We start from the raw sequence: 20,807 nt of genomic DNA on the forward strand, positions 1-20,807 counted from the left end.
GGTATTATTTAAACAAAAACAATTTCATGGTATACCCACCCCTATCCAAGAGATGAAGTCAAGTTCTGGTAGCAATAGACATCTCTACCAAGATTTCCTGCTCCTGCCACTCTGTGAACAGGAAAGGAGCGAGAAACCTTGGTGTTTTGCCTTTCCCAATTGATATTATGATCCTTATTCAAGGGGCTACTGGTTTCTAATGACCTAAACGTAAATTAGCTTTATAAGAAAGTTCTGAGTTTGAAATTCCTTTCAGCAAGTATTTGTAAGTCAAAAAAGCAAAGAAGAAGCACCATTTGCTCTCATTTCTCCTTGTGACTGAGATTACTTTTTACAAGGAGGAACTGACCACTTTCTCTGACATCTGAAATAGAAAGCTACAAAGGCTGATAGGCGTGGCCTCAAAATTGTTCCATGATTATGTAACTTCTTTCTAGTTAAGAGTTAGTACAGTGTGAGAAGGCCATCTACAATCAAGATTTAGAGAGGCTCTAACAAGTGTCATTTTTCCTTGTTAGCTTTCATTTCTCAGCCCTTTACAAGATTATAATAGTCTGCAGTTTACTCTCTCCAAAGCTTTACGGACAGTGAGCCTGTCCTAAACAAGACAGTGACTCCAGGATTTCTGAAGACTATTGTGGAAAAAGTATCCATTGAGGTGAGATTTCTGGGAAGTTCTTCAGAGAAAGATCTAGGTGTCTAGTTGATAACCATACCATGTCAGTGGAGAATTAGTTACGGGACTGCTTGAGACCAGAAGTGTTGTATCAATCATATTCAGAAAACTGAGAACTGAATCCGTTACCTGTCTAGGTAGAAAATAGGTATCTTTTATCCTACCACAATTGGGGTATAAACCAAAAAAATGTATTTTGTCTACAGCAAATTTTAAAATTAATTCTTAGGTATCTGTTGGCATAAATTGATATTTAGAGGAGATACTTGGTTTTCTTGGCTAGAGGATGACTAGGAAACTCGGTGACTGGGTTTGGGCCTAAATTAAAAGAGAAGACAGTCCCATGAGAAAATTATTATGAAGCAATATTTAGTAAAAAATAAGCAAGGACATAAATATCTATTATATGATTTTATCTCTATATTAAAGAGCATAGACATGTGCACACATTAATTTCTCAATTTTACAAGCCTTTACTCAAAAATAATCTTTACATTTTCATGAATCAGTTTCATTTCATTCTTCGTTTTACAGCAAGTGTAAGAAGAAGTATTTCTCTTTTTCAAATGGTCTATGCTTTACTCAGTGATAGGTAACATTTTTTGTGGCAAGATATAATAAAAAGACAGGGAGAATCAATTATATATTACCTACTTTTGGATACATTTTGACTTTTCTATGGCTTAGTACATAATGAGAGTTTCCTAATTACTTCATGAGTATTTGAGAAGAGTTTATAAATGTTAGATTCCAAATTCTATTTAAGTAAGATAAAGTTTCTTAAGTAAGTTTGTTAATTATGTTTGAAAAATCTAAATCTAAATCTAAGCTATTTTTTTTACCTTGTTCTTTCAGTAACAGAGAGGTGGTGAAATCGCCAACTCTAATAGTGATTTTGTTAATTTCTCACTGTAGTTCTTTTGATTTCTACCATATATTTTTACATAGAATATGTATATCCAAGTATATATGTTATGTGTGTGTTTAGAGAGAAAAAAAATTTCTATATGCTATCTTTTAAAGTAATAACAGATTATACATATAATTTAAATTATTATATCTTTTTACAGGTTGCATACTTTACCATTATGTAGTGAAACTATGTGCTGATACTTATTGACTAAAGCTTATTTTAATCTACACTATTTTTCCTAAAATGTCTTTCTTTAAGGTAAAGTTTGAAGAATATAACTTTTTCCAGCTGTTTCTCAAACTTAAGTGACCTTATACTTTATTTGTATTTTGTCAACAACATATGACTGGATTTATTTTTAATACAAATGGAAAATTTTTCATCTTAGTTAATGAGTTTAGTCCAGATATGCACATTCTATAAAGGTATATATTTTAACTTGGTTTTGCCATCTTGCTTTGTTTCAATTTATAGCACTTATTCTGTGCTTTCTTCTCCTTCCTTGTCAAGTTTCTTATTTTTAAAAAATCTATATTCTCCTTAAAGACAAGCCCCTTAGCAAACTCTCACATCTTCTGGTCCCCCAAACATAAAACTTCAACTGTAAGAGTATGTTCATATCGTTCCTGTTTTCTTTTCTTTCACTCTGGCTTTACTTATTTTTAAGATAGTAAAAACACTAATTAAAGTATTTGTTTGATCTTACTTCCCTTTTGGCCTCCAACATTTCTTAGATTTGTTTCTTTACATAATGAGTAGTTCTTCTCAAAGAGCTGTGGGTATAGATATTTTCACTGCCAAACTTCTGAAAGCTTTGAATAATAATTGTTTTCTTTTAATTGTGTTAAGAAACATGTAACATAAAATGTGTCATCTTAATCATTTTCAAGTGTACAGTTCAGTAGTATTAAATACATTCATATTGTTGTGCAACCAACCTCCAGAATGCTTTTGCATCTTGCAAAACGAAAACTCTAAATCCGTTAACCAACAATTTCACCATTTCCCTTTCCTCCAGAGCTTGCCAAACATCATTCTACCTTCCATCTGTATACATTTAAAAACTCTAACTCTTCATGTATGTTTAATCATATAGTATACGTGTGCTTTTTGTGACTGGCTTTTTTCATTTCATGTTCTCAAAGTTCTTTTATGTTGTATTGTATCATATGTCAGAATATTCTTTCTTCCTAGGGTAGAATAATATTCCATTTTATGTATTTACCATAAAATACATAAGAAACCATATTTCTTTTTATTCATTCATCCATTGAAGGACACGTGTACTACTTTCACGTTTTTCTGTTGTGATCAATGCTGCAATGAACATATATGTACATACATTTATTTGAGATCACACTTTTACTTATTTTGGGAATATAGGACTTGAATAGACATTTCTTCAAAGGTGCTATACAAATGGCCAATAAGCACATATGAGTATGTTCAACAGCAATAATCTTTAGAAAAATGCAAATCAAACCCATAGAAACCACAATGAGATATAACAATTAAAAACATACGTGCACAAAACTGTATGATTAAACATATATGAAGAGTTAGAGTTTTTAAATTTTTAATTTACCTTTTTTCTTTGTTATTTAGATATTTTATATTTTCCATTTCTTGTCTATTGTTTGGGGTGGGGGGTGTGTTAAACTTTCAGTACTGTCTCAAACAGAAGTGAACAAAAATTCATCCTTGTCTATTTCCTGATCTTTCAGGCGCAAAAGAAATGTTTTCAGTCTGTTGCCATTGGGAATAATGTTAGCTATGGTGTTTTTGTATGTAGACTTTACTGTGTTGAAGTAATTTTCTCCTCTGTCTGGCTTTGCATTAGAGTAATGCTGAGTTATACAATGAGTTTGGAAGTGTTCCCTCCTTTTCAAATTTTGAAAGACTTTGAAGAATTTTGGTCTTAATTCTTCTTTAAATATTCGGTGGAATTTGCCAGTAAAACCACTTAGTCTGGACTTTTCTTTACTGAGAGGTTTCTGACTTCTGATTCAGTCTCCTGACTGGTCATAATGACTGTTCAGATTTTCTGTTTCTTTATGATTCAAAATTTGCGGGTTGTATTTTTCTAATAATTTATCCATTTATCCATTTCATTTAGGTTATTCCACCTATTGATATACGATTGTTCAAAGTATTCTCTTATAATTCTTTTTATTTCTGTGAAATCTGTTGTAATGTTCTCTTTTTAGTTTCTGATTTTATTATTTGATTCTCTTTTTTTTTTTTTTCTATGTTAATTCAGTTAAAGTTCTGTCAGTATTATTCAAATTTTCAGAGAATCAACTCTTGTTTTTATTGGTTTTCTTTATTATTTTTCTAATCTCAATTTTACCTCTAATTTTTCTTTTTTCCTTCCTTTTGATGGCTTTAGGTTTAGTTCTACTTTTTTAAGTTCTTTATGGTGTAAAGTCAGATTATTGATTTGAGAGTCTTCTTCTTTGTAAATGTAGTTGTTTAAATCTTCAAATTACCCTCATCACCATATTCTCTGCATTTAATGAAATATGTTGTGTTTTCATATAATTTCTCTAAATATAGATTTAAATTTGACTTGTGACTCTTTGTACATGTTTCATTGTTTGTGTTGTTTATTTTAACATGATCATGAGTTTTCTAGTTTTCTTTCTGTTGATTTCTACTTTTATTCCATTATGTTAAAAAATATACTCTGTATGATTTCAAACATTTAACATTTATTAACACTTGTTTGGTGTCCTAATTTGTAGTATATTTTGGGACAGTGTTCCATATGTTCGTGTGAAAACTGTGTATTCCACTGTTGTTGGCTTTACTGTTTTGGATATATCTGTTAGAAACAATTGGTCTATAAGTGGTCTATAATGTTTCTCAATATTTATTTTTTCCTAATTTTCTTGTCAGGTTGTTCTATCTATTATTGAAAGTGGAACATTAAAGTCTCTTACTACTACTTTAGAGCTGTCTATTTCTCCCTTCAATTCTGTAAATGTTTCATATATTAGGAGCTCTGATGTTTTGTGCATGTGTGTTTCTAATTTTTATATCTTGCAGGTGAATTGGCCTTTTTAACATTATGTAATAATCTTTGTCTCTTATAACACTGTTTGATTGTTATTTTTATTTTATTTGATACTAGCATAGCAAACTCTGCTCTCTTATTTAATATTTCAATGGAATATATTTTTTATTCTGTCACTTTCTATCCTTGTCCTTAGATCTGTAAAATGAGCCTCTTGTATGCAACATATAGTTGGATCCCCTGTTTTTAAATTCATTGTGATATATCTATATATGTAATTTTAATATGCTTTTTGATTAGTAAGTTTAAACCATTTACATTTGAACTAATTATTGATAAGAACTTAGAACTTACTGTTGCCATTTTTCATTTATTTTCTGTATGTCTTAATAGGTTTTTGTCTCTCCTCTCTCAGTGACTTCTTTTTGTTGATTTTTCCTGTAGTGAAACATTTTAATGTTCTTCTATTCCTTTGTGTACATCCTACAGATATCTTTGTGGTTATCATCAGGTTGCATATGATATTCTAAAGTTATAGCAATCTATTTTTAACTGATAACAACTTACCTTCAATCATATGCGAAATGTTTACTCCTTTACAGCTCCTCAACACAAATTTTATGTTAATATTACAAATTGCATTTATATAATGTGTACCAATTGACATTGATTTATAAATTGTTTTGTTTTCACATTTTAAATCCTATAAAATAATAAAAAGTGATTACAAATCAAAATAGCAAAAGCCATGTTTTATATTTATGTATATATTTACCTTTCATGAAGAACTTATATTTTTGTATGAGTTTGAGTTACTGCCTAGCATCCTTGTGTTTCAGCTTGAAGAAAGCTCTTTAGTATTTATTTTAGGGTAGATATAGTGGTAATGAAATCATTCAGCTTATATTTATCTAGGAATATCTTAATTTCTCTCATTTATGAATAGCAGGTTTCCCAGATATAGTGTTTTTGATGAACAGACTTTTCTTTAAACACTTGAGATATATTGTCCCACTACTTTCTGGTCTACAAAGTATTTACTGACAAATGTGCTCATAATTCTATTGAAGATTTCTTGTATATAATGAGTGACTTTTTTCTTGATGCTTTTTAAATGATTTTGTTTTTGTCTTTGAGAGTTGGTAATTTGATAATAATGTGTCATAGTGTAAGTTTCTTTGAGTTTATCATAGTTGCAGCTTGTTCGGTTTCTTATATCTGTACATTTTGTCTTTTCTCAAATTTGGAAAGTTTTCAGTCCTTATTTACTCAAGTAATTTCATTATTCCTTTCTCTTTTTCATCACCTTTTTAGACTTACATAATGCATATATTGTCCTACTTAATGATGTAAGTCATTTATAAGTTCTGTTCACTTTCCTTTATATCTTTTAAAAAATTTTGTTCTTCAGTCTTGATAATTACACATGACCTGTCTTCAAGGTAACCGATTCTTCCGTCTATTGGTGTAGGCTGAGGAAAACCTCTAGTGAATTTTACAATGCAGTCAATTTGTTTTTCAGCTTCAGAATTTATGGGATTTTTTTCTGGTAATTTCTATTTTTTTGTATATTCTCATTTTATTAATCATTTTCCTGATTTTATTTAGTTGTCTGTACATATTTTCCTTTAACTCATTGATCATATTTAAGAGTTCTGCTTTAGTCTTTAACAAGAAAGCCTGAGTGCTCTGTTTCTTTAGAGAAAGATTTTGGAGATTCATTTTTTTTTCTTTTAAATTGACCATGTTTACCTGTTTCTTTTTGTTTCACACTTTTTGTTGAAAACTGGACATTTGTAAAAACAGCCCCCTCTCAACCATTATTAAATGGCATCATTCAGGGGAGGACTTTCACTCTTCATCTAAGTATGAAATCTAAATGTTATCTGAGGCCTATATGGACGTGTGTCTTGCCTGGGCTTATGTGTATGCATTTTTTTTTGTAATTCTCTCATATACACACTCCTTTTAAGCCATAATTTCCCTAAGAGCCACACCTGCCTCTTTTTGTAACCTTAGATGTTCTATTGTATTCCTCTATCCATAATCTCTTGCCTTCTGGCACCCAGGGAGTAGCAGATCCCATGCAGCTCTCACAAGCTGGAGCACCCACCGCTACCTTTTGCAGCCTCAAATCTGACATTTAAACTATGTCACCATTTCCATCAATGCTCCAAGTCATGTGAAGCAGATACTAGTCCCTCAAGGAACCTCCAGAGAAGCCATAATGTTGCAAAGCAGTTCCACACTTTTCCTTCTATTCCAGAGGAGGAATGAGGAATTAGGAAGTTTTCTCCTGATCACATCACACCGTTCAAGGGAGAAAGTTAAACAGGGACAAAGAAAAACACCTAGAAGTTTTCTACTATTTTGAGTGTGGCTTAATCTTGGTTTGGAATTTCTTTTGTTGCAACCACTTCTTAACAGCTGAAAACATTAGTTTGGTTCATAAATTGTTCTTTATTTGGTGTTTCCATGACATAATGAAAGTCTGGAACTTCCTTGTCTGTAATCTTGCTAATGTCACTCTCAGTAAACAAGAGAATAATTTTTTAAACCATAACGTTCAAATAACATTTTGACCAGTTACAAAATTTTAGTTTGAAAAATATTTTTGCTTGAAAACTGATTCACAGCACTTCACCTGAAACTCCTGGGACAACTCTGATTTTTAATTCATTTACTCAGGGGGGGATTTTAGAAAGACTACTTAATGCATACATTGTATGTAGGCATTGCAATTGTCCCAGTAGAGGTAATATCAACATCCTAATATCAAATGCATTAAGAGTTCTTCAACAAACCATGTCATTATACACATTACAGTGAGATGAATAAGGGAGATTAAAAATAACCACTGTATTAGTTCCTTCTCATGCTGCTATGAAGAAATACCTGAGACTGAGTAATTTATAAAGAAAAGAGATTTAATTGACTCACAGTTCTGCATGGCTGGGGAGGCCTAAGGAAACTCACAATCTTGATGGAAGGCACCTCTTCACAGGGTGGCAGGAGAGAGAATGAGTACTAGCAGGGGAAATGCCTGATGTTTATAAAACCATAGATCTCATGAGAACTTGCTCACTATCACAAGAACATCATGGGGAAAACACCCCCATGATTCAATTACCTCTACTTGGTCCCTCCCATGACACATAGGGATTCTGGGAACTGCAATTCAAGATGAGATTTGGGTTGGGACATAGCCAAGCCATATCAGCCACGTATTACTTTACATCATATTTCTAATTTGCAAAGTGATTTTGCTACCACACTTCCCTGCTAACTCTCATCCCTTCCCAAGCCCTGAAACCCCCCAAATCTTTTCATCCTTCAGCTTCTTCTTAGGTTGTAAAATTGCAGATATATAATTATGGATCAATACTACGTAAAAATTACTTTCTTAACCTGCTACAGACCATTCAATCAGAGTATTTAATCTTTGTAGGTGTTCTACTCAGTATTTCTGGAAGATTTTATCATTTTGCTTTTAATATTCTTTGGCTTTACTGTATGTGCCCATGTGTGAAATTTTTCTTTATTTGATAGGTTTGAACACAGGAACACTCATTATCTCCCAAAAGAGAACAATTTACAGCTCTAAGAATTAGAACACTCTAATTATAGAAAAGTTGCACAAACATATGGTCACCAACCTAAAGGAACACCCACAAATTTAAATAGAAAATTGGAATACACATTAAGAACTGAATACCCTTAGGTAGTACACAAGGGGTTAAAGAGGCACACATTCGTGAGACTGGGACCACAACAGCTCCCAGAAGATAAAGCCTCACTTAAGCATTAAAAACTCTAAGGAAGTATTCAGAGGAAGAAAAGTGGGAATGCTTTCCCAGGTAGCGGGAAGGGAATTAACAGTGAGAAGACCTGAAAAAGAATGACATATTGTATATTACTAGAGCATAAGATGTAAGAAATTCAAAAGTAACAGACACATACACAAAGAAAGATATAGTTTATTCAAGGCCTTTCAGGTCATGCTGAGTGGAAATTTATACTAATAAAAATCAAAACTCATTGAAGGATTTCAGGAAAAATAGAGTCGTGCCTTTATCCGTAAAGAAACCTACTTGGTTGTCTGACAGAAATCTTTTAGTAAAAGTAAGACTAGTTGGAGGTAAATAATTGACTGTAAAAAACAAATGGACAAAAAATAAATGCTGCAATTCTACACTAGAGAACAGTTAGGAGGACAGTAAAATGATAATTTTGTAGATGCATGAGACACAGAGAATAAGTCCCAGGGAGACAAAATGCTAATGAGAGCCGACTAGGGAGAGCCAAGAAGGTCTAGAGTCCATTTCGCTACTCAGAAGTGTAGTGCTGTGGCAGAAGTTTGTTCATATAAGGTAAGTAGCTGCAGCCCATTTATACTTAGGCCACTTTGGTCATAGTGGGTATGGGAAGAGTCAGGAACCAAGAGGTAGGCATTGAAGGATAGGCTGAGGCCCCAGTAAAGTATCAGAAGGGGAACCAGGGACTTTGACACCACAAAACCCATACTATAAATACTGCAACGATTACCTGTTTCCAAACATCATTTCACCACATAACACCTCTGACCCAACTCAACAACCAACATTAAAAGGAAAGAACTTCACTGAACCTCCTAATAAAGCAAGTCTTGATCCATTGTTCACAGTGACAGAGCTGGTAACTTAGTTCCTTTTTCTTATACACATCCAAGGACAACATTTTGTCCTGGGACACTCACTCACAAAAGCATATCTCATTTTTTAAAATTGTCTGCATAAATATGTAATGTTGTGTGTCATTTTTACTTTATAGGCCAAGCTATAACTTCAGAAATGGCGAATGAATACAAGAAAATTCTTTTGCTGAAAGGATTCGAGCTCATGGATGAGTATCATTTTATAATAATTAAGTCCTTACTGGCCTATGATTTAGGACTAACTACAAAAATGCAAGAGGAATACAACAGAATTAAGATTTCAGATTTGATGGAAAAAAAGTTCCAAGGTGTTGCCTGTGTAGACAAACTAATAGAACTGGCCAAAGACATGCCACCACTTAAAAACCTTGTCAACAATCTTCGAAAAGAGAAGTCAAAAGGTAATAGGGAAAACCTTGCACATGGCTACTCTGCCTTGATTCTCCCCAGTCTTGAGTAGAACCCCACCTTGGTCATAGCTGGTACATCCCTTTCCCAATTTATAACTCAGCAGTCATGGGGATGTTGGCACCTCAGAGACTGACCAGTTGGCAATTTAGAACATTCTATTTCATATAAAAGAGATCGATAGATTTAGAAGAATGTATTTGGGGTAGGGATAAAAAATTAAAGACAGGGATTTATGAGAGGATGAGGGTTTCAGTAAATTAGAAATGTCAGGGAAAAAAAAAGCTACTTTTTAAAATGCATTTTATTTGAAATATTTATATTTAACCAATTTGCACAGCAAATAGTTCTATTAAGAGAAGTATAGAATTTTTCCACTTAATATAAATCACTGGTTTTTTTAATTCAAAAGCCAATATTAGCACTTTGCCACATTACAATTCAGATCATATTTCCTTTCACGTCATATTTCTGTCATTTGAACAGATATTGCACAGAACATGACTAGCCTGTCAGCACCATGACCTTAGATATTTAAAAGAAATGGTAGGAGAACAAGACTGAGAAAGGGTGGACTGAGGCACATGGAGTTCACAGGACAGGAAGCATGTTCTCACTGCACAGGGGAGGAGTGAGGAAAGCACTGAGGAGAATGAGACAGTGCCTATGCCTACCATGCTACTGTTGGCCTCCTAGCAGTCAGGCTGGGTTAATGTAGTAGAGGTAACAGGCAAATCCGAACTCTCATGCAGGAACTGACAGCAGGTAATATTGAAACTGCTTTAGCTGTCTTAGATAAGCTATTCCAGTCTAGGCCTATTGTGCCCTTTTTCTTTTCTTTTGTCAGTTGCTAAGAAAATGAAAGCACAAGGAAAAGTTCTAATGAAAAACATAAACCAGGAAGAAGTGGGTCTTGTGGCACCTGCATCCACCGCAAGAAACACACTGACATCTGAAGTAGGAGAGAGGATTCCTGTAGCTCAGGTAAGCTTGAGAAAGAGGAGCAGGATTGAAGTCCCACAGAAGATACTCTGCTATGGCACATGGCTCTTCACTAATATCTCAACACAGCTTAGATTTACCAAATTAGTAATTATGGATCATCTTTGTGATGGGTAAAGAGTTAGGCATCATAAAAATGTAGTAAAAAATTTCTGTGACATAAATATATTATCATCTGCATTATAAAAATGTGGTAATAATCATATTTAATATACATCTTGCCCATCCTTACACAAATCTAGATTTTCTCATTCCAAGTCCAGTGCTCTTCTCATCACACCACAGTGGCGATAACAGTAATGCATCTGTTGAAATCATCTATCTCTTTTTTAGTGCAACAATCCACACCCAATATTATCTATTGTCCATATGTTCAAGTGAGAGGTTGTAATTCCATGGGGTTTCCAAGGACATCCCATCCAATATAAATAGAACTTACTACGTTGTAATGAAAACTTGCTCTGCTTCTTTTCATACTAAACCCCACTAACAGGAAAATTAAACTGCTTTCAGAAAAGAAAAACTCTGAACAAAGGAAAGACTGAAGCCAAAAGGAATAAGGTGCCCCAGGAGCAGAGTGAGCCCCCACGTCCCTCAGGAGCCAGCACATCTGCAGCCACGGATCATCCCCCATTACCCCAGACCTCATCATCAACTCCATCCAACACTTCATTTACTCAGGTACACTCTTTCCTGGTCCTCTTCTCCATTTTTTTAACCCAGTCACAGTGCGTTCCACTGTTACTATGGTTACTCTCATGCATAACTCTTCATGTTACTGATTTGCTGAGGGAAAACTGTTTTCTATATTATGATAACTTGTTTACATTGGTGAGAAGCCACATGCAAGTAAAGTCCAATTACCCACAGGCGATCACTGTGTGTAAAACACCAAGACAGACCACTAAGCATTTCTGGTCTGTGCAGGTAAGTAGCTTGGCTTCTAGTACTAGTACATACAAGTCCATGGCTCATCTTTGCTCCCCACACTTCCTAGTACAGATCTGGCAACGTTCTCTTCAGAAAAGTATTCTGCTGCAACTCAAATAGGCCAGGCCACTGTGGGGAGAGGACAGGAGATAAACAAACTTGTCCTTTTTTCATTATTGTTAGCGTTCTAGCCACTGTGAAATGCTGTCGAGGACATAGCTCTAACCAGAAATCCTCTACCTGAGACTACTTATATGCTGAGCCAGGCCAAGTCTTTCCACTTGTAACAGCTCTGTTTCTTGGGAAGAAACAAAGGAGTTGGGTCCTCAAAATGGTAGAGTACACTAGTGATCATTAGAATTTCTAATGAATGTTTGATCATTAGAACATCTAATGATGTTTGAGGCTTGGGGTGGGCATGGTTCTTCATTTTTAATGCTATCCAAGTTGTTTTCACTTTGTTGATTGTCTTTGATAATTTAAGTAGGTAGAGGAGATATTTGGATTTGTTATTATATTCTAATCTTTCTTTAAAGTTTCTTCACAATAATGCTTTCATCATCTGCTGCTCTAGATTGTTCATGCAGATAATCATGCTTTGCCTCAGGAAGATTATTCTGTGTCAATGAGGGTGATTTAATTTCCAAGCCCGTTGTCTGCTACCTTAGACTTTCGCTAGCTAAACTATACCAGCTCATGTGCCTTTCCTTTCAGTTCAGCAATCCCTATCTAGCCGAGCCCCCAGCTCCACGTATCTGTGAAAGTTGTTGGGTCGAAAGCTCTGCAGAGTCACTCGTGCAGAGTGATTTTGTATTCCTGTTCAAAGTTTTTTGTTTCGTTTTGTTTTGTTTTCTTGTTTGTTTTGTTTTGTTTGTTTTTGAGACGGAGTCTCGCTCTGTCACCCAGGCTGGAGTGCAGTGGCGTGATCTCCGCTCACTGCAAACTCCGCCTCCCGGGTTCACGCCATTCTCCTGCCTCTGCCTCCCGAGTAGCTGGGACTACAGAGGCCCGCCACTAGGCCCGGCTAATTTTTTTTGTATTTTTAGTAGAGACGGGGTTTCACGGTGTTAATCAGGGTGGTCTTGATCTCCTGACCTCGTGATCCACCCACCTCGGCCTCCCAAAGTGCTGGGATTACAGGCGTGAGCCACCGCCTCTGACCTCCTGCTCAAAGTTTTAAGTTTGTTTTCTTGTGTCTGCCCAACACAGAATCAGCAAACCCAGGCCCAATGTCAGGTGGATACGAGAAGAAATGTTCCCCAAAAGGACCCAGTGACAGTGATGGTACTGAAAGCAACAGCACCATTTAAATATGAGTCCCCAGAACATGGGAAAAGCACAATGTTTCATGCTACAGTGGCCAGTAAGACTCAGTATTTCCATGTGAAAGTCTTCGACATCAGCTTGAAAGAGAAATTCATAAGGAAGAAGGTCATTACCATATCTGATTACTCTGAATGTAAAGGAGTAATGGAAATAAAGGAAGCATCATCTGTGTCTGACTTTGATCAAAACTTTGAGGTCCCAAACAGAATTATCGAAATAGCAAATAAAACTCCCAAGATCAGTCAACTTTACAAGCAAGCATCTGGAACAATGGTGTATGGGTTGTTTATGTTACAAAAGGTAATCCCTTAATTTTGTTTGTTTTAATTTTCTCTACCATTACCTGGAACTAAATATCTTATCAGACTTTGCTAACTGCCTCAATATTGGAACACAATAATTTATATTGACTAGAGATACTGATGAAGTTTTCCCACAAAATAGGAAATAGGACTAAGTGACCTATTAACTTTCTTAAGTCAAAGTAAATGTAGGGACTTTGAAAAAGAGTTACTAAGAAATATTAGCAGTAATAACCTGTTGTCAGCCACAATAAACTAGAGGACAATACAGGGTCCAAATCAACGGGAGCAGGCTAATAACATCATCTCTTTCAGCTCCATCCCAATGAGCACTGATAATTTTACTTTGAATTTTGATAAATTTATTTTAAATAATGAATCATGCTACTAAGGTTGAACTCTGGTTGTGACATATATTTGGAGTAATAAGTGGATTGGCTGGTATGCTCATAAATGCAAATACATTCAACAGCTATCCATACAATCTAAACATTTGTGCTGTTGCTCTTCTGTCTTATTTATTTATTCATTTATTTATGAAGACAGCATTGAACAACTGAGAAATATTGAATTCCATGATATTTAGAGGATAAGGCAATCTCATCATATTATTTACAAAAAAAATAATTACAAGGCACAGAGTTTTATTGATATGTCCATGTCCAAATTCAAGATGCTAGTTAGGACAATGCATTCCATCCCTTTCTTCACTCTGAAACATTACACATTTCTATGAACTCAACTAACATTTTATATGATTGACTGCTTTATAACCCTATATACATGTCTTCCAAGATAGCCCCTTAAATTTACCTCCACATTTTCTCACACTGTCTTTAAGAGATCTTGCTTATAAATACAATTACAGAATTGATGAGTAATAGTGTGTGAGAAACTACAGAGTATGAATGGAGGGATCTAGGTCAATGGGGACAAGATACTGGAAAAGAATGAGTAATGAGGAAGGCTGAAAAAGAATGAATGATTGTGTCATAGACGTTTTTCCCTTTAAAATTCCTCATAATCCAAAGTGACTCAGGAGTGGAAAACCAAATTTTGTATGTTCTCACTGATAAGGGGAAGCTAAGCTATGAGTATACAAAGGCATACAGAGTGATTAATAAACTTTCAAGACTCAGAAGGGGGAGACTGGGAGGGAGGTGAGGGATACAAAACTATATATTGGGTACAATGTATACTACTTGGGTGATGGGTGCACTAAAATCTCAGAATTCACCACTATATAATTAACCCATGTCATCCAAAACCATTTGTACCCCAAAAGCTATTGAAATTTTAAAAAATTAAAATAATAATAAAGTGAAATTCCTCATAATCTACTGACTGAATAATTGTAGAAAGCATACATTTGGTTTTCCACAGGACCATAAGCCAAGAAGTCCTATAGGAATTTTTGATTCCTCTGTATCTAGGTGCTTTATTTACTCTCAGCTGATCTGAAGGTGGTAGCAGGAGAAAAAGAGGGAAATATTTATTGGTGTAAAATTGCAGGAAGAAAAATACCTTGTTGTTGGATAATAAAAGATGGGCCCTGTGAGATGGCAGGCCAAGCCACATGTATGATCTGTACCTGTCATTCCTCTCGTGCGTATTGCATTAACTTTGTCATGAGGCTCTTTCTGATGTATACGATACTAATAATCCTCTCAGAAACAGGATATTAATCTTCTTTTGCAGAAAAGCATACACACGAAGAACACAATCTATGAAATAAAAGATAATACAGGATCCATGGATGTAGTGGGGAATGGAAAATGGCACAATATCAAGTGTGAGAAAGGAGATAAACTTCGACTCTTCTGCTTTCAACTGAGAACAGTAAACCGCAAGCTGAAACTGGTGTGTGGAAGTCACAGCTTCATCAAGGTGGGAACTGGATAGAGGAGAATGAGTTTGCTAAAGAGGCAAATAATTTGGCTTAGGCTTTGGGAACACCAGATTCCTCATGTATTACTCAGAGAGTCCAGCGAGTGAAAGGAGAACCTAAACAATGCCCTTGCATTTGTAACTGGAGGATTTTCAAAAGAATATTAAGGTAAAGGCATTCATACAGCTGTAGAAAGGATATAATACTAGTGTTAATTGATTTAAAGATGTGTCTAGCGACAGGGAACATAGGACTTAAGAGCAAGGGCTTTGAATAAGACAGATCTGATTTGAATCCTGCCTTTAACAAGCACTAGTTGGCTGATATTGGAGACATAGTTTAATTGGTCCTCTAAAATAATGGAAGTCTCCACTTCATTGGAATGGTTTAAACATTCAAACACTGCATACATATTAATTATCTCACAGCCTGGCACATCATAATAAACTGAACTGTGGGAGATAGTATTTTTTTTAGGAAGGTAAAGACACTAGAGGGACTTTTGGGCAAAGGAAATGATACATGAAAATTCCAAAAGCGTGACACAGCATAATGAGTTCCGTGCAACTGAAATTCAGTAGATGCAGAAGACTCTGGGACCCAAAGATTAAAAAAAAGAAAAGGGACTACTGAGGCCCAAAGATAAAAAAGAAACAGAAGTGTGGCTTTTACAAAAGTAAATTAATGGGAACTTTATTGTTGAAAATACATGAAAAATTGAAACAAAATTATGCAGAAGAATGCCTGATCACTTTGACATTTTAGCAAAAAATATTCTGGTATCTATGGAGTTGCATTACAGAGCAATTAGGCTTGGGGCAGAGATATCTACTAGAAGTAGTGTGCTGGAGTTCACTCCTATCCTTACTGAACACAGCTTATTGTTGGAAATTCAGGAATTGTATGCACTGCTTGTTAAACATGTGGTAGTTTGAAATCAGCCATGTGAAAAATATGTATACCACCAGACTCTGCAAATGTTACAAATCTAAACTTTTAAAAAGTTGGGCACCTGGTTAACCAGGATACCACAGAAGTTTATTTCAAAAATCTATTCAGGAAGGAAAAAGACAAAGGGATTAGTTAATGGGAGGAAAATGAGTTTTTTGAAGGTAGATCTTCATAACTTTGTGACTAATGAGCTTTCATAGGGTAGAAGGAGAATAATGTAGCCAATGGGAAGAAAAGACATGCAGGTGAAAAGAGAACCATAAGCAGAGCTTCATTTCAGTATGTAGGGTCTCATTATGTCTTTCTTATCTCTCTTTAAAGGTCATCAAGGCCAAGAAAAACAAGGAAGGATCAATGAATGTTAATTGAAATATGCAAGCTGAAATGCAACAAATAATTTCTGCTTAAAAAATGAAGTTGTTAATAACTGTGGTTTTCTAAATTTCAGTAATTCGTTTAAATAATGGATTCAGTAGATACACTGTAGCATATTAAGAGCTTTTATATCTGAGTTATAGATTAGGTTGCTTTCTGGAATAAAATTTTCTTCTTATACTCTTCCATATTTTCTTAGATATTACATTTTGCATTTATGACTTTCATAAGGTAAAAAATAAAATATCTTTTTTTGAAGGACATTATTTTCCCAAAGTCTTGTATATGTTCTCTTAAGGTCAGTAGTGAGCTGCTTGAGGCTGAGCACTTTGTACACTGTGAAGCACATTCTAGAGATGGGGAGAGACTCATGGGGCCTTATCCACACTGGAGTCTATATTGTGATCTCCAGAGGATAAGGCCCCAATAAAGGCTGTGACTAAATTTATGTAGCCCATGCTTAAATGAACAAACATTGTGGCCTAGGGAAGTAATAGATCTAGAGGAAAGGATTCCTTTATGCAATTATGTCCTCCAGAAGAGGGCCGTTGCGGTAATTGGTTTCTCTGAAGGGGTCAACACTGGTGATTTGCATAAAGGTACCAATGTATGCAAGACACTTGCCCTCCTTAGTTGGTGTGGATTATCATATCCACCATATTCCATTTATCTGATTTGTAGATACATCTACATATATATTCAAAATCAGAGCAACTAAAAACATAAAACAAACATTGACAGATCTGAGGGAAGAAATATACAGCAATGTAATAGTAAGAGACTTCAGTATTCACAATAATGAAGAGATTATCCAGGCAGTTATTCAATAAGAAAATAGCAGACATCAACAACTCAATACACCAACGGACCTAACAGATATAAACAGAACATTCTACACAACAACATCAAAATACACATTTGCCTCAAGTATGCATGGAGCATTGTCCACAACATGTCACATTCTAGGTCACAAAACAAGTCTTAATGAATTCCAGAAGAATAAAATTATAATAAGCATCTTTTCTGATTATTATAGAATTAACCTATATTAACCTAATTATGTAGCAAATAAACAACTGGAAAACTGACATATATGTGAAAATTTAAAAACATGCTTCTGTATAGTCAATGGATCAAAGAAGAAATTAAAAGGGTAATTTAAAAAATGAGACAAATGAAAATGAAACCACAATGTACTAAAATGTATGTGATACAGCAAAAGGAGTTCTAAGAGGAAGATTTATAGTTATAAGCATTTACCTTAAAAAAGAAAGCTCTCAAGTAAACAACTAAATGGCTCAGGGAACTGAAAAAAGAAACACAAATTAAGGCCAAACCTACAAAGACTGAATTAAGAAGAAACAGAACACCCCCACCCCCAAAAAAAAAACAAATGACAAACAAGGAGATTAAATCAGTCATCAAGAAACTTCCAACAACAAAAAGCCAACAATCTGATCACATCACAGATGAATTCTACCAAACATTTATAGAATTATTGACTCCAACTTTTCACAAATTATTTCAAAAAAATCAGAAGAGGGAACACTTTCACACTCTTTTAAGTCAGCAATACCCTGACAGCAAGGCTACACAAGAACACTACAAGAAAAAATATATATAGGCTAGCATACCTTATGATCATAGGTGAAAAAAATCCTCAATACTAGGAAACCAAATTCAACAGCACATTAAGAGGATTATACACTATGATAAAGTGGGATCTATCCTTGAGTTATAAGGATCATTCATCATATGAAAATCAGTCAATCTGATACATAATGTATGTTAGCAGAATGAAGGACAAGAAACATATGATCATCTCAATCAGTGCAAAAAAAGCATTTGACAAAATTCAACATCCTTTCATGATAAAACTTATCAACAAATTAGATAAAGAAGGAATGTGTGCTTCAACACAATAAAGGCCAATTATCACAAGTGCATAGCTAACATCACACTCAATGATAAAATGTTGAAAGTGTTTCCACTAAAATTAGGAACAAGACAAGGATGCCCAGCCTTACTACTTCTATTCAACCTAGTAATAGAAGTCCTAGCCAGAGCAATCAGGCAAGAGAGAGACGTAAAAGGTATCTAAATAAGAAAAGAAGATTTAAAATTATCTCTCTTTGCTGATGATATGATTCTATACTTAGAAAATTCTAGAGACTATGTCAAAATGCTACTAAAACTGATAAAATATTTTAGTAAGGTTTCAGGATACAAAATTAACATACAAAAATTAGTAGCATTTCTATACACCAATAATACCCAGGTTAAGAGTCAAATCAAGAACATAGTCCCACTTACAATAGCCACAAAGACAAGGAAATATCTAATACAGCTAACCAGGGAGGTGAAAGATCTCTGCAAGAACTACACAGAACTGCTGAAAGAAATCAGAGATGACAGAAATAAATGAAAAACTGTTCCATGCTCATGCATTGGGAGAATCAATATTGTTGAAATTACTATACTGCCCAAAGCAAGTCATTACAGGGTTAATGCTATTCCCATTAAACTACCAATGTCATTCTTCACAGAATTAGAAAATGCCTATTTTAAGATTTATATGGAACCAAAAAAGAGCCCAAATAACCAAAGCAATCCTAAGTAAAAAGAACAAAATTGAAGGCATTACATTACCCAACTTCAAACTACACTGTAAGACTACAGTCACCAAAAACTGCATGGTATTGGTGCAAAAACAGACACAGACCAACGGAGGAGAATAGAAAATTCTGAAATAAAGCTGAACACCTATAACTATCTGATATTTGACAAGGTGGACAAAAACAAGCAAGAGGGAAAGAACTCTTTACTCAAAAAGTGAACTCTCTATTCAGTAAATTCAGTAACTGACTAATCATATGCAGAACAATGAAACTAGACCCTTACCTTTCACCATATATAAATTAACTCAAGATGGATTAAAGATTTCAATGTAAGGCTTCAAACTACAAATATCCTAGAAGAAACCCCAAGAAATACCCCTCTCAACATCCACCTTGAAAAAAATTTTAGATTAAGTTCCTAAAAGCAATTGTAACAAAAACATAAAATGACAAGTAGGACCTAATTAAACTAAAGAGGTTCTATGAAGCAAAAGAAACTATCAACAGAGTAAACAGAGAATCTACAGAATGGGAAAAAATATTCACAAACTATGCATCTGACAAAGATCTAATATCCAGAATCTATAAGGAACTTAAAATAACAAGCAAAAAACAAATAACTCCAATAAAAAATGGGCAAAGGACATGAATAGTCACTTATCAAAAGAAGACATATGAGTAGCCAACAAACATATGAAATAATGCTCATCATCACTACTTCTCAGAGAAATGCAAATTAAAACCACAAGGAGATACTCTCACACCAATCAGAATGATGATTATTAAAAAGCCAAAAAGCAACAGACACTGGCAAAGCTGAGGAGAAAAGAGAATGCTTGTAGAGTGGTGGCGGGGATGTAAATTAGTTCAACCACTGTGGAAAGCAGTTTGGAGATTTCTCAAATAACTTAAAACAGAACTACCATTCAACACAACAATTTCATTACTGGGTATATATTCAAAGGAAAATAAGGTCATTATACCAAAAAGACATGTGCACTTGTATGTTCATTGCCACGCTATTTACAATAGCAAGGACATGGAATCAACTTAGATTCCCATCAGTTGTGGACTGGATAAAGAAAATATAGTACATATATACCATGCAGTATTATGAAGCCATAAAAAAGAATGAGACCATGTCCTTTGAAGCAACATAGATGGAGCTGGAGGCCATTATCCTAAGCAAATTGAGGCAGGAAGTGAAAATCAAATACTGCATGTTCTCACTTACAAGTGGGAGCTAAGCACGGAGTGCACATGGACATAAAAGTGGGAATAAAAGGCACTGTGGAGTACTGGCGGGGGGATGTGGATTGAAAAACTATCTATTGAGTACTATGCTCACTACCTCACAACGGTAGCAACAAATAAGCTATAGTTAATTAATATTGATGAAAGACTACATTCTTGCCCTTTAGGATCAGAAACAACAACAAAGAAAGGTGGATGATCACTTCACTTCTATTCTACCATGTATCTGAAGTTCTTTAGTATAACAATAAATAAAATAAATAAAGATTAGAAAAGAATTATTTGTATATAAACTTTATTCATATATGATAATTATCTGCATAAAAATTGTAACAAATAAAATAAGAAAATTACTTGAGTAAATAAAATTAATCAAGATACAATGTGAGGTCAATATATAAATCCAACTTACATGGATTTGCAACAGCCAGAAATGAACTTTAAAAAAATAGAAT

General features: G+C 34.5%; 1 protein-coding gene across 1 annotated transcript; it reads left to right on the forward strand.

Annotated features, from left to right (window-relative positions):
* Positions 1–403: 403 nt before the first annotated feature.
* MNDA (myeloid cell nuclear differentiation antigen) lies at positions 404–16,743 on the forward strand. Its single transcript, XM_011984763.1, has 7 exons — positions 404–658; positions 9,415–9,699; positions 10,554–10,690; positions 11,222–11,389; positions 12,848–13,264; positions 14,965–15,153; positions 16,427–16,743. Exons 2-7 carry the CDS (start codon positions 9,435–9,437, stop codon positions 16,472–16,474), a joined length of 1,224 nt encoding a protein of 407 aa, XP_011840153.1. The 5' UTR covers positions 404–658; positions 9,415–9,434; the 3' UTR covers positions 16,475–16,743.
* The last annotated feature ends 4,064 nt before the right edge of the window (positions 16,744–20,807 follow it).

Source organism: Mandrillus leucophaeus, unplaced genomic scaffold, assembly GCF_000951045.1.
Source record: "Mandrillus leucophaeus isolate KB7577 unplaced genomic scaffold, Mleu.le_1.0 Scaffold2738, whole genome shotgun sequence".
NCBI lineage: Eukaryota > Metazoa > Chordata > Mammalia > Primates > Cercopithecidae > Mandrillus > Mandrillus leucophaeus.